The 14129-nt window shown below is 51.3% G+C and overlaps 1 protein-coding gene across 1 annotated transcript in view; it reads right to left on the reverse strand.

Annotated features, from left to right (window-relative positions):
• Window positions 1-14129, reverse strand: part of Syne3 (spectrin repeat containing nuclear envelope family member 3) — a 77576-nt gene that overhangs the window by 16694 nt on the left and 46753 nt on the right. Inside the window, exons 5-11 of the mRNA XM_029541210.1 lie at window positions 13466-13627; window positions 11367-11714; window positions 9445-9578; window positions 7973-8147; window positions 5788-5970; window positions 4082-4225; window positions 2981-3115 (exon numbers count right to left, since the gene is read on the reverse strand). Of these exons, the coding sequence (XP_029397070.1) occupies window positions 2981-3115; window positions 4082-4225; window positions 5788-5970; window positions 7973-8147; window positions 9445-9578; window positions 11367-11714; window positions 13466-13627 (1281 nt within the window). The remainder of the gene's footprint in view (window positions 1-2980; window positions 3116-4081; window positions 4226-5787; window positions 5971-7972; window positions 8148-9444; window positions 9579-11366; window positions 11715-13465; window positions 13628-14129) is intronic.

The raw sequence follows: 14129 nt of genomic DNA on the forward strand, positions 1-14129 counted from the left end.
CCCTCCCTCCCTCCCTCCCTCCCTCCTTCCCTCCCTCCCCCTGCCTGCCATCTATAGGTCAGAATGTAGCTCCCAGCTACTGCTCCAGCACCATGCCTGCCTATGTGTCACCATGCTCTCTACCATGATGATAATGGACTAAGTCTCTGGAACTGTAAGCAACCCCCCCCCCAAAAAAAAAACCGCTTTCTTTTATAAGAGTTGCCTTGGTCATGATGTCTCTTCATAGCACTAGGACAGCGACTAAGGTACGCTCCTCCTCAAGGATTAGGGATAATCACGGAAGATGGGGTAATAGAGGGTGCTTCGACATGACACAGTTGCTGGTGTAAGCAACTGCAGTTACCGTTACAAAACCAAGCCAGTTTATACTACCGCTGGGATAAGAGAGGGACTCATGAGACCTGGCCCCTAACAAGAGGCTGTTGGCAGTTGAAGACTGCTGGGGGAATGAGGAGTCATTTTTATTCTTTGTGGGTGTGGCCTCTGGGAGGCCGCCGTGCTCTAGTGGATGACCCCATGGCCTTCGCGCGTGGGCAGCACTAACTACTCAGTGGACAGCAACAACATCAATGTAAGAGGGTGTGAACCAGGGACATGTTGGGGTGGTTCAGGAGGAGGAGGGGAGCAGGGCTGATGTGATAAAGATACATTGTATGCACGTATGAAATTGTCAAAGAGTAAATAAAATTAGTCTTAAAAAAAATGAACAGCCTGTGGCCCCTGCAGCACTGTGAGAGAATCTGCTTATCAGCTTGTGTGAAGGTGGAGCTCTGAAATCCGGCTGTCTTCCAGGGCAAGTGAGGGCTGGTTTATGGGGGGGGGGCACGGTATTGCCCTAGGTTTTGTCTGGGGGTGCTCACATGGGTCTGTTTGTTTTAAGATTCATTGAGCTACAGCAACATGTTTTCTTTTTTGTATCTAATTACAACTCTATATAAAAGTTTGCAAAGCTCTCTCTCTCTTTCTCTCTCTCTCTCTCTCTCCCTCTCCCTCTATCCCCCTCTCCCTCTCCCTCTGTCTCTGTCTCTATTTCTTCCTGGGTCCTATTTTTTGGGCCTGTCAGTTTCTCAGAAGTCTGAATCACCAGCCTTTCTCATCTCTGTCTCCAGGAAGGCTGGGCACTGTCCTCAGAAGGATGGCCATTCTCCATCCTTCTAGCCTCCTTGCCTGGGTCTCTCTGAACCCCGTTTTCTGCCCACCAGGGCCATTTAGACTCCAGCCTGTAGCCACTATTCTCACAACATTACCCTGAAGGCCTCATGCCTCTATGCTAGACTCCCAAAGACCCTATCTCCATATATATATATATATATATATATATATATATATATATATAATCAAACAAAACAAAACCTTGGCAGAGCTAGGGATGCCAGGTCCCTGCCAAGGGGCTTGAAAAGTCCATAAAGTCCGAGTTGTAATTAGCTATTGTCCGAAGAAAGGTTCGGCATCCCACATTTGGCATCTGCCTTCAATAACTCTGTCAAAGATAACCTCATTTTCTAAACCCTGCTTTTCTGAGATCGCAGTACCAGGGTCAGGGTACCAACAGTAGCTAACTATCCAAGACAGCTTCCTGCCATAGGGACCTGTGGCCTCTAGCCCAGGAGCAAACTCCCTGTGCATATGTGACAGTTCATCTTGCTTGTCAACTTGACCAGATCTAGAATCACCACAGAAACAAGCCTCTGGGCGTGTCTCTGAAGGACCGCCTAGGTTCGTGAGCTGAGGGGAGAAATCCCACCATAATGTGGGCCAAAGAGGTCTTGCTGGTTATGCTGATTCATGTGACATTAGTGGCTGTGTCCCCTCCTTGTGACCAGGGCTTGACATTTACCTATAACTTGATTACAATGTCTCTTGATTTCTCTTAGCTATTATTGGCCATTTCAACATAAAGGAGACCGAACACTGTACTCTACTTTCTTTCTAATGTGTTTTCCATGTGATGTTAGTGCCTTTGAGTAATTTCAGTGGGTAGCAAGGAATTTGGAGTGGGTTATGCTTATATCAAGTCTTTTGGGGGAAAGGTTTGGTACAGTTGTTGCTCGCTGCACTGCAATATGCAAGCCTGAAGTTTTGTATTAAAATCAGTTACACAATCAAAAAAAAAAAATCTCTTTCTAGCCGAGTGGTGGTGGCGCACACCTTTAATCCCAGCACTAGGGAGGCAGAGGCAGGCGGATTTCTGAGTTCTAGGCCAGCCTGGTCTACAGAGTGAGTTCCAGGACAGCCAGGGCTACACAGAGAACCCCTGTCTCGAAAAACCAAAAAAAAAAAAAAAAATCTCTTTCTAGTCTAGACATTCCTAAATTGCCTGTGAGATCAATGTGTCCACCTACTAACTTCCAGATGGGAAAGAAGATGTTTCCAGTGGAAACGGTGTTCAGGGCCAGGTGGACTAGAAGTTAAGCCTAGCACTGATTTTTCTCTTGAGCTGCGCTGCCAGGCATCAGCTTGAACTCCATGAGGTTTGATTCAAAGGCAGACCCAGGTCTGTCTAGATCAGGCTCTGTGTGCAGGGAGCCTGGAGCCTACATTTTTATTTGTCTCAGTCCACTGTCAAGAAGTCTGAAGTTCCGAACATGCAGTTGCAGGGAGTGCACCAGAAAGCACTCACGTGGCCACCAGAGGGCGCTGCAGACAAGACTCTGAAGCTGCCAGGGCTGAGGGACACATACAAGAACTGTGTACCCACCAAGGTGTTGGGACAAGGCCATCCGTGGCCCTCATCACAATGTGAAGCCCTGGTTTCACTCGCCCACTCGCTGATCCACCCACCCAATCCCCAGGAAAGCAGGGCCCTTGTCTGTCTGTCTGTCCGTCCGGAGCCAGTACAGCAGCCGGCATACAGGAACTACTCAGCAGTCAGAAGTCACAGAAATGAGGATGAGGACAAAGAGAGCTTAGAAAGAGAAAGGACCCAGGATTGTAGGAGCGTAGGACCTGGCCCCCACAGCTCAGGCTGGCCCCTTACCTCCAGGGACCTCTGCAGGGCTTGCTGGTCAGAGGAGATCTGGTCTACTTTGTGCTGGTGCTTAGAGTTCCCATGGGCAAGAGGCCTCACAGCCTCGATCTGTGTCCCCAGATCCAGCCCCTCCTCCTGCAGCCCCTGTGATAGAAAAACAAGTGAGCCGGGTCACCTCCCCTCCGTCCAGAAGACCCTCCATTCATCCCGGAGGCCCAGTAGGGTAGGAGCTGAGTTGGGCTCCCAGGATAGCATGTTCCCTCTATCAGTGGCTGTACCACTTGGGTGGTCCAATAGATTCTTTTTCAGGGCAAATGAAACTTTAAAATTCAGACATAAATATTCTGGGGCACCATAAAAATAAACTATAGGAAAGATCCCAGCCAGCATCTTGGGAAAGAAACTTACGTCTGGACCCCCACTTGCTGACCGTTGGTTGTTATGAGGAATTATACCTACTTCAGTATTAAAGACTCAAATGTAGCATGCTTAATGTTTTCCAGAGAACGCTGTCAGCTTATGCACGAACCATGTTTGGGTTTAAAACAATAAACACCGTGTCATTGTGCATGATAAAAAACAGTAAAGTTCCTTAGCCGGCCAGTAATTACCAGTGACCCGCCTGTATGCAGTCCACACATGATATAAAGCATATCTTCCTAATCTCAAAATTGGTTTATTCACCTGAAAGCCTCCAGGTTCCTATGACAGTTAATCTTCATCGCCTACCTGACTAGATGTTTATCGTCTAGCAGATACCTCTGCTGTGTCTATGAGGGAGTTTCCAAATATGATTAGCTGAGAAGGGGAGAGCCACATCAACTACGAATGGCCCCACCCCATGGGCTGGAGTCCCCAAAAGGAATAAAAGGAGAAATGAACTGAGAACAGCATTTACTGCCCTCTGTGCTTCCTGACCCCTCTTCAGACTTCAGAGTCCCAAAGAACTGCTTGTTGATGTGTTAGACTCAAGACTCAAGACACAAGTCCAGCTGAGGCCAGGACTGCCCACTGAATAAGCAGATTCCACTGAGACCCAAGCCATCCTGGCAGTAATGGACCAAAACCGCCAGAAGGGGGCGCTATGAAGCAGACACCAGAGCTCTTCACCTGCAACCTCAGGAGCTGGACCTGCTTTCCAGGAAGATCCCGCGGAAGCCCTTTCTCTGCTTGGATCCTGGCCTGGAGGTCTAGGAGCTTCCTGTGTAGGGGATCAAAAGCCACCCCAAAGTCCTTGTGCTGAACAAGCAGGCTCTGCAAATAGAAGCACAAATGAAGAGCTTTTCTCACAGTGCCTTGTAAGACCTAACAGTGGGTTGGACGGCTTGTTCTCTTTATTCGAACTCCTGAACCATCTCCTCCAAGAAGCCCTCCCTGGTGGGCCAGTCCTGTGTCCCCTTATCACACTTTAGTCATGGTCTGTGCAGGCAGCCCCTCCCCTGTACACCAGATCTCTCACCAAAAGTTTATTATAAATATGATTTTTGAGAACACATCTCAGTCTACACATTTCCTTTCTATACTCTGTTATAGAGACAGAATTGAGCCAGCTGCCCTACAGACACTGGCCTCTTCAATGCCAGAACCCTATATAGAACCCTACAGGCTGCCACAGCCTATGGACCAGAGATTCTCCACCTGTGGGTTGTGACCCCTGTGGGGGATGGGGTTGAATGACTCTTTCACAGGGGTCACCTAAGATCATCGGAAAACACAGATGTTTACACTATTATTCACAACAGTGGTAAAATTACAGTTACTCAGTTTGGAACTCCAGTCCCATGGGGTGGGGCCATTCAATGCGGGTCTTCCCTCTTCAACAAAAATAAATTTATGGTTGGGGGGTCACCACAACATGAGGAACTGTATTAAAGGGTCGCAGCATGAGGAAGGTTGAGGACCACCGGTCTCTTTGCTGAGACCCCTCTGCGGACACCTCCTGTGGGTGTTTGTCTCCGGCAGCAGCTTCGGTGGTTTCAATGTGAAGCTTCTCTTTCTATCTGGCTTCCCCCTGCCCCCCAGCTCCTGCAACCCCGCCTCAGCCCTCTGATGAGGTGAGGTTGCTGGACTGGAGTCAGGTGATGTAGCCTGAGCCCTGAGCCCTGCCAGGAGATCCTGACTGACTCTCCTCACCTGTAAAACAGGGCGAACAGCAGGCAGCACCTCCCCCAGAGTGTCAGCTGGACAAAGATTAGCAGGTGGCTGGCCCAGAGCCAACCGGTAGACCATAGCCATTATCATCATCATTACTGGCTACTCAACAAACATTTGGCAGCCAGAACAGGCTGCCCACAGAGTGCCAGGCTCTTGCTTTGATTGAGTGTAGCCAGAAGCTTGCCATTAATAACACTTATTCCTGGGACTGTAGTGAATTCAAGTTAGCAAGTGTTTAAATGTTTTTATCTGCATCTTCTATTGCATTTAACTTTTGTGTGTGTGCACGCGCGTGTGGGCCCAAGTGTGAGTGTGTATGTCGGTTCTCTCCTCCCAGCATGTGCCCTGGGGATTGTAATCAGGTAGAGGCTGGGCTGCAAGCACCATCACTGGTTAAACTACGTCACCCGCCCCATCTTTGCTTATCCATCTTTACTCTGTGGAAGACAGGGGAGACAGTGTGGTTTGAGATAAAGAGACCACCCGGGTTAGGAGGGACCAGCAGCAGACAGGTAGCTAGGAAGCCAGAGGGGTCATGTTAGAGTCACATGCTGTCTGTAGTTGAGAACCTGAGATTGTGGGAAACACAGGCACCCATCCAGAGCCACGGGGGCCACCCCCACCCCATGGCCAGGCTCCAGGGCTAAGCTACTGATGTTCACCTGAAGTTTGCTCTTCCGCTGAAGCAGGCTGTTATGCAGTAGGTCTCTATCTCTCACAGAACTTGTCACCTGTTCCAGGAGGGTGGCTGCTCTCTCCTGGCCAAAGATGCTGCCCAGCAGGTCAGTCTTCAGCTGCAGCATCGCCAGCTGCTCTTTCAGGCGGGAGCTTTCCGTGAGGGCTGCCTGTGGGAGACAAAGTATCCATGCACCTCAGACAGCCAGGGGCGCACCTTTTCCTATCTGCTGCACAGGAGCCGTGACTCTGCAGGCATCTGAGGACCAACACAGAGGGAGCAGACTTGCAGAAGTGGGTTGGGAGGCCCTGAATTTTACAATCCAAGGGGTTTTGTTTTGTGTTTTACCCACCTATCCCCCGTGCAGCTCATTACCAAGTAATAATCTATTCCCTTCCCTGTCTCATCCCATGTCTGCCCATCATCACCAGCAGCAGCTGTGGCAGACGCACTCAGCCTCTCTCACCTGGACCACAGCTCCTGCCTGCCTATTGCTTCAAGCCAGCGTGACCCCCGTGGTGACCCTCCAAACCTCACCAGCTTGATCCTCTATGCCTGTACACGGTGACTCTCCATCACCAACCTACCTTCTGACATCCCGAGAACACAGCTCTTGGGCCCCTGAGCAGTTCCCACCAAATACAAGAGGCAAGTGGATCTTGGGTGAGTTCATGGCTAGCCTGATCTACATAGTGAGTTCTAGACAAGGCTGACAAAGGGAGACCCTGTCTCAAAAAAAAAAAAAAAAAAACTAAATAAATAAAACAGATAATTAGGGAGAGATTAAAGCTGGGGAAACAGCTCAACAATTGAGGTGCTTGCTGAACAAGCCTGAGGGACATGAGTTTGAATCACAAGAAAGCCAAATAAGTGCTGGGTGGGTGCCGTGGGCCAACTGTAATCTCAGTTTATGGAGGCAGAGGTGGCAGGGAATCCCTAAAGCAAGATGGCTAACAGGACCGGCCACACCCGTGAGCTCTGTGTCCAGTGAATGATGCAGAAGTGCAACCAAGGACGATTCCCAGCCCCAACCTTGGGCACACACACACACACACACACACACACACGTGTAAGCTCCAGGAGGCAGGGCCAAACCTGGTTAAAGATTCTCCCAGCAACACTCAGTAGACCAGAAAGGGTGAAGGGTAAACTGGTCGAATGTGTTGATGTGGGATGGTGGGTGGTTTTTGTTTAATTCGCCGGGAATCTTTACCGTCTCTGGGTAATATAGGTTTACTTTTGTAATCAGAACAAGAACTATCACCCAGCACATTTTATGCCTCCCTCTCTGCTCTGTGCGTCTGAGTGTCCCTGGACACAAGGACATCTCATGGGCTGAGAACTCAGTGGTGACATGCAGGGTTTATGAGCCGATGAAAAACCCCAGTGTTGAGGGGCTTTGTGACAGATGCTGCCAAATGCTCTCCTCCTAGTCCTTTGTCCCCAAACAGCCAACATTTGTTTTGGAAGCAAAATGTCCAGCTTAAGACTTAGCATTATATTAGTGTTACTGGTACAGCAACCTTGTCAACTTCACCATCTTTAGCCAGGCGCTGGTTAAAGGATGGTTGCATGACCTACCTGACCAATGAGATAAAAGGTTTCCAGAAAGGCTTTACCTCCTAACTGGCAGCAGAGAGGTGATGGAGGGAGCCCTTGGCCCCTGGGCAGTTCCCACCACCAACAAGTACCGCTTGCTACAAAGTAATGTAACAAATACTTTGTCCGCTAAGTTGGGGGGCAGGAAGGGACATGGCTTCGAACTAGGAGAGCCTGAGCTTCAGAATGATGTTGTTGAGCCATAACCCTGGCCTGATCAGCTCTGTATCTGAAGGTCCCACTGGCCAGGCTGTCACAGCAGAGCAGCGAAGACAATGGCTTGCTACATTGTTCTCTTGCAGAACAATTGTTACTCTACCTATAGTGGGGACTCCAGGGGAGACAAAATTCCATGTAGGAAATCGGTGAAAGTCACACCAGGCTTTGCCTCTACCTGAGGACTAAGGGTGACTTTTGTCCCTGAGAACAAGTGGTAATCCTTCCTGTGCACTTGGCACTTGGCTGGCTCAGATATCTCGAGGACCTGGGAATGGCTTGTCCCTGAGAGAGTTGCTGAGATCCCACACACTGAACCAGCGCCCCCCCCCCCCAGCCCCATGGAGCCTGGTTACCTCAATCTGGGGTAGAAAGGTATGAATGGAGGCCAGGTCGGGCAGGCTGGCCGTGATGTCCAGGAGCCTCTGGGCCAGGGCCTTCCACAGCTGCAGGTCATTGAAGGGCCGCTGGAAACGCTGCCACAGCTCTGCCCGGGTCGCATTGTGGAGCCTGGTATTCTTCCCCTTCATACTGCCAGGGCAGCACAGGGCACAGATCCAGAGAGGAGAAATCGAGGTTAGTCCAGAGCTAAGGCCTCCACCCAGGCTGCCAGGGCAGGCAGGGGATGGCCTCCTAACACATGGGCCGCCACAAGTGTGTATGGACACGCGCTTAGGAATTAAGTGGGAACTTGTAAGCACTGAGGCAGGACAGTATGAGAAACCCACACGCCTGGGGTCTACCTGAGGATAGACCCTGGGCTCCCTCAGGCTCATGGGCCCTCAGGGAAGTGAGTCTGCAGCATCTGAAAGGGTGGGAGTTTAAAGGCAGAGCAACTATGCCTTGTGGCGGCTTGACGCTGTCCAGCCCCCTTTTCCTCATCTAGAGAATGAGTAATAGAACGCTTCCAGAAACATTCCTAATCCAGCGTGTCCTTCATGATGCTCCCAGAAATATTCATTACCCCCCCCCCGTTGGCTTCTTCTAGTAACAGAAAGCTGGAAGACTGCCCTTCCCACTTAGACTCAAACAAGAGCTTAATCCACGTTTTAAAAGATCATTTAAAATAAATGATGAGAACGTTAGTCTGGGACCCAGAGCTACATTGAGTCTGAGGAGGTCCTGGAAGAGTGCTGCAGAATGAACTAGCCTGTGACACACACACACACACACACACACACACACACTCCACCCCACCCTGACCCCACCCCAGTGAAGACACTAAAGGGGGTGAGACAGTAGGGTGGAGTATCTATGTCCATCCTGAAGAAATGCCCCACCATCAGGCAGGGGTATAAGATGTACTAAAGAGATGCTATTGGGATGAGTGGGCTGTTTTTAGGGTGCCTCCGCAGCAAAAACAGGTGAACACCCCAAATGTGCAGTGCTCACTTCTCTGGAGGGGGGCCATTACTCTATGTGTTGCTGAGCCCAACTGTGCCCATGGGCAGAGATAAACAGAAGCTGTGCTGAAGACACACTCTGATACTTAAGTCTCAGTGTGGTCAGGCAGAGGCAGAGGAGTGGCGCTCACTTACATGGCAGCCCTCCCTGACACTGCAAGGTGATGCTCTCCCAATGCTCGGCCATACAAAGAAGCAGCAGAGGTGGGCGGACAAGCCCCCAAGCCAGTGGGAGTGGGGGTGGGGGGTGGGGCAAGCTAAGCTCAGACCTCTTTCTGGGAGCCGAATATAACAGTGACAAGAGGCTAGAGTACACACTTGCCATCCCCAGACAGCAAGCCCACCCTCCACACACAGGCCGCCAAGCGTCCAGCACCCTGGGCCCCGCCCACCTCAGTCCTGCCTGACTTGGCCTCCCTGGATACCTTTGGTATTCCTGAATGGCGGCTACCACGCTGTCAGAGAGTGCCTGCAGGTCCGGGAAGCTGACAAGTTTCTTCAGTTGAGTTTGTAAGCTGTCTACACGGGGTTCCTCTGAAGCCAGTGCAGCCCGAGTCCCCTGCAAGATGACATCCAGGTGCTAGTGGGGCTCCTTAGGGGGATGGCTTACTGTGCAGGGCTGAGTAGAGGCCAGTGACTGGCCAGCCTGGAGCACCTTGTCACCAAAGGCATGAACTAGGGGTTCTTACCTGTCACCAAACGCATAGACTGGGGTGGGGCGTCTTACCCGTAGGCTCAGCCCGTTCCTTGACCTAGAGCTTAACCTTCCCTGTAGCTGCCTGGATGGACTCAGTGTCATCTTCCCTCATCGTGACAGTGACAAACGTTAACTTCATTTTACTGTAGCTGCTCCCACTGGCTACAGCCTTTCCCTCTGGCTCTGGGAGATGGACCTCAGTTCAGTCCCCAGCACTCTCTCTGGCCTTCCTGTCAATATTCCCAATTCACATACTCCTGACCTTAAACCATTCCCCTAAGGCTGTCCAGAGTGAAGGAGAGGAACCTGTCTGAAACCATACGGTCTGGTCCCACGATCTCCATCTCAACCACCGCACCTCGCTCTGACTCAGACTAAAGCATCCCTTGAGGATGCATGGTTCATTCTGCAGAGAGATGCAGTGCGGCCTGGCCTGCCGGGAGGCTGGAAGATAAAGCTCTCAAATGCATAAAGGATGGAGAGAAAACCTTAGCACCATGGTGGGGCAGAAGGGAGCTCGGGAGGGGGGGACCCAGGCGATACAAGGGAAGGAAACGGGAACCTCATGCAAACTGGACAAGTTCTACCAGTGACAGAATCCTGATATTAACAGTAAAGTAAGAGGTTGGAAGAGTTGGGAATCAATCGTTATCTAAAAACTGTCTGCAAGTCAGGCCTTCTGTGGATGGTGGAGACTGCAGTGCTGTGAGCTTTTTGGAGGAGGACCGGGGAGAGGAGGAGAGGAGCCCAGGGGGAGGGCCCAGGGGAGGGAGCCGGGGGAGGAGCAAAGGGGGCAGGGGAGGGGCTCGGAGGAGGGGCCAGGGGAGGGGCCAGGGGAGGAGCCCAGGGGAGGGGCCCTGGGGGAGGGGCCAGAGGAGGGGTCAGGGGAGGGGCCCAGGGGAGGAACCCAGGGGGAGGTCCTTAGGTTGTTGGAAGTGTGCCCACTGAAGGAGTCACTGAAGGAGTTCCTAGGGCCTGCTTGTCTTGTCTTCCTGACTGGCCCTGCTTTCTGGCCTATGAGATAAATATATGTATGATGTGCAAGAGACTGTCCCCATGACATGTTGTCCCTGCCTGAGGCCCAAAGAAATGCAGCCCTGAATCTCAAATGGCACCTCTAGAACATGTGGCACACAAACCTTTCCTCTTCATAAGTTGGTTGCTGCAGCTGTTTTGTTACAGTAATGTGAAGGTGACTAAGATGCCCTGAGTTGGTAGGAGCCCACGCTGCGTTCCCTAAATGGGGGTCCTTGCTCCACCTCCTCAGATCCTGCTCTGTGTTTTCTTCTTACTATCTCTCTTCCACCTCTAACCTTGCTACTCTCTGACCAGAACATCCATCTTCATCCCACTACTGAGGAAGGAAAGGGTTTCAGTCCATGCCTGGATGTCCTTCGTTCCTTGGGTCTTAATTAGTCACAGACTTACTTTGTGCCTTTAGGGACTGTAAGAAGGGGAAAAAATATTTCAGACCTCAGTTTCTTCTTCTGAAAAATGGGAAGAAACACTTGCTTTCTCTTTGACCCTTTCAGGGAACTCAGGTGCTAAATAATCAAGTATACCAGCGAGGTGTAAAGCCTCCCCTTGATTGTGATTCTACACCTCAGAGTAACTCCAGCAACCCCAGGCCCAGCACACCCCTGAACGTACCGAGAACAGCCTCCACTGGGCCACCAGCTCATCCTCTGTGGCTGTCTTCACTGTGGGCTCCAAGCCCTCCTGGGCCAGCCTCTGAAGGCTTTTCTTGAACTCTCTCAGTTCTGCCTCCAGCTGTTGGATCTGCTGCTCACAGTCCCCCCTGGACTGGAGCAGGCCCCGCAGCCTCCCTTCCTCCTCTTTCCAGAGGACTCTCAGCTTCTCCAGGACACCCCGCATCTCCTCCAGCTCCCCTGAGATCTTCTCTGCACCCAAGGGAGAGGTGTTCCGAATGACACCCACAGCCTGCTCCTCCAATCTGTTCAAAGATTCCTCACCCCTAGGGAAATCCTTGGCGATGTCCTGGTGAGGGGGACAGGGGGACAGCAGGAGAGAAAAGGTTAGCTGCACTCACAAAGCACACCTGGGGACCATCCCAAGGGAGACTGTCTGCCTTAGATAACATGGACTTGTGAGATGGGGATGTCCCTTCCTCTCTCTTCCAAGCCACTGAGTGCTTGTAGAACATCTCTGTTACGTGCGTCTCTGTCTTCAACACTGTCTGGAATCTGTTTCTCTAAAACAAATCAGCTTGAAGCCAGAAGCAGAATGCGCCATGGACCCACAAAGAATCGAGGGGCACCAAGCCCCACTCTGTGTGCCGAGACCAGAATGTGCCATGGACCCACAAAGAATCGAGGGGCACCAAGCCCCACTCTGTGTGCCGAGACCAGAATGCGCCATGGACCCATAAAGAATCGAGGGGCACCAAGCCCCACTCTGTGTGCCGATACCTCCTTAGACTCCAGATGCATGTCTATCTTTTTTTGCTACATCTGTATAGGTATGTGAAGAATGTTGTGTGTGGCTTATGTAGCTCAGGTTGGCCATAATCTATTGCTAAGGATGGCCTTAAACTTCTGATCCTCAGAATATCCCAGGTATATATAACCATGCCTGGCTTTTATGTTTTTATATTAACTACAAATAGTGCTGGCTTCCCCCTTTACAATAGTGATTCAAGTCTTCTTTTCTTTCCTTTTTTTGTGACAGGATATGATTATAGACACACATAAACATTTATATTTATCTTTCCCACACTGGCCCCATAGTTTCAGTCATTCCAATACCTTAAACTCCCACCTGATTCTAAGCTTTCTTTCTAAATAACAGTCGTCGGCTTCTTCAAAGGCGAGGTGCTTTAAATATAAATTAACAGATGCGGGGGAGAGCTGCAAAGTGACTCATGAATTGCTGGTGATAACTTGCTGTCTGGTCCAAAGGAAACTCCAGTTCCCCAGACTCCAACAGGCAGTGCAAATATCCAAAACCAAGCTCTACCTGGACCATAGCCTCCTGAGAGCCAGGCTCTCCTCACTGCTCTCTAACCCTGACTACCTGATCTTCTCCCCTCCCGTGCAGACAGCCCTGGCTATGTCTGGTCTGCTAGCCATGTTCTTTGTCTGTCTGTTCTGGATTCTTCCAGGTGCCTCTGACTGTTTTCTCTCTCAATAAAAAACCTTCCTCCTGGCCATACCATAGAGCAGTCGTGTCTGCAGTTTCTTTACCCCATCCCCACTTGCATACATCTGGTGCCAAAGCCCTTGAATGCACTCACAAGGTGATGCTCCCCCAAGGCCATGTGGTGTGAAAGGTGGCCTGAACCCTCTTCTCCTGCCTACAGCATGGTGTCCACCCACAGCTCCTCACCTTGAATGGGATGACTGTCCACTGTAGAGCTGCCCTGGCCACTGCAGGGTCTGCCACCACATCCCTAACCTCCATCATCCGGGAGGCAGAAGCAGCACCCACTCAGACTTTTAATGAATAAAAACCTCTCCTGCCATGCCATGCCAAGCACCCACATCTGAGACCCATGGGTCTAGACCAGGCCACTGGGATCCCGCAGGTCCGACCTGTCCCACCTGTCAGCTGTCACCCCAAATGTTTTGTGCTAGATCCTCTGATTCTCAGGAGTCTGTGCTGCGGGTGTCTGTGTCTGGTGTGGCAACCCCTATTATTCTCACTTGTGACAACATGAAGGTTCTCCCTCAGCAGGACCCGAAGACAACCTAGCTAGGACACAGGGTCCCGGCTGGGTCCCAGTGGTGTACCTGCAGCGTAGTCAGACGAAGCTCTGTGGCTAGCTTGCAGTTCCGCCCCAGACAGCTGTGCACCTTCTCCACCACCGCCTTCAGCCACAGCTGGAACTCGTTCACGTCCTCCCGGTACTGCTCATGGTCCTGGGCCACCTGGGCCAGGAGGTCCACCCTGTGCTGTAGGGGGAAATGCCTGCCATGAGGGTCCCCAGTCTGGTTAGGAGCCCAATGCCTGAGGCTGGGAATAATAAACAGCTTGGTACAGAGTGTGAGGGAATCTGTATGGACGCTGGAGTCAGAACCAGATGCTGAAGTCCCACACGTGACAGCCAGCACCTAGCCTGGTCAACCAGACAGCTGGCATTCTTTCCTGCTGTGTCTGAAGGAATGCCACTTGGTAGGGTATAGGAACAGCATGAACAATGATAAGGACCACAGACCACTGTCCCTCTGAGCCCTGGCCCTCACCCTCGCCCTCGCCCTGCTGGGGTACTGCTAAGAAAGTTACACGCATACTCTGCAAACCCACTGTACTGGCTGGTTTTGTATCAACTTGACACAGCTGGAGTTATCACAGAGAAGGGAGTTTCAGTTGGGGAAGGGCCCCCATGAGATCCAGCTGTGGGGCATTTTCTCAATTAGTGATCAAGGGGGAGAAGCTCCTTGTGGGTGGGACCAT

Source organism: Mus pahari, chromosome 7 (genome assembly GCF_900095145.1).
Source record: "Mus pahari chromosome 7, PAHARI_EIJ_v1.1, whole genome shotgun sequence".
Taxonomy (NCBI): Eukaryota; Metazoa; Chordata; class Mammalia; order Rodentia; family Muridae; genus Mus; species Mus pahari.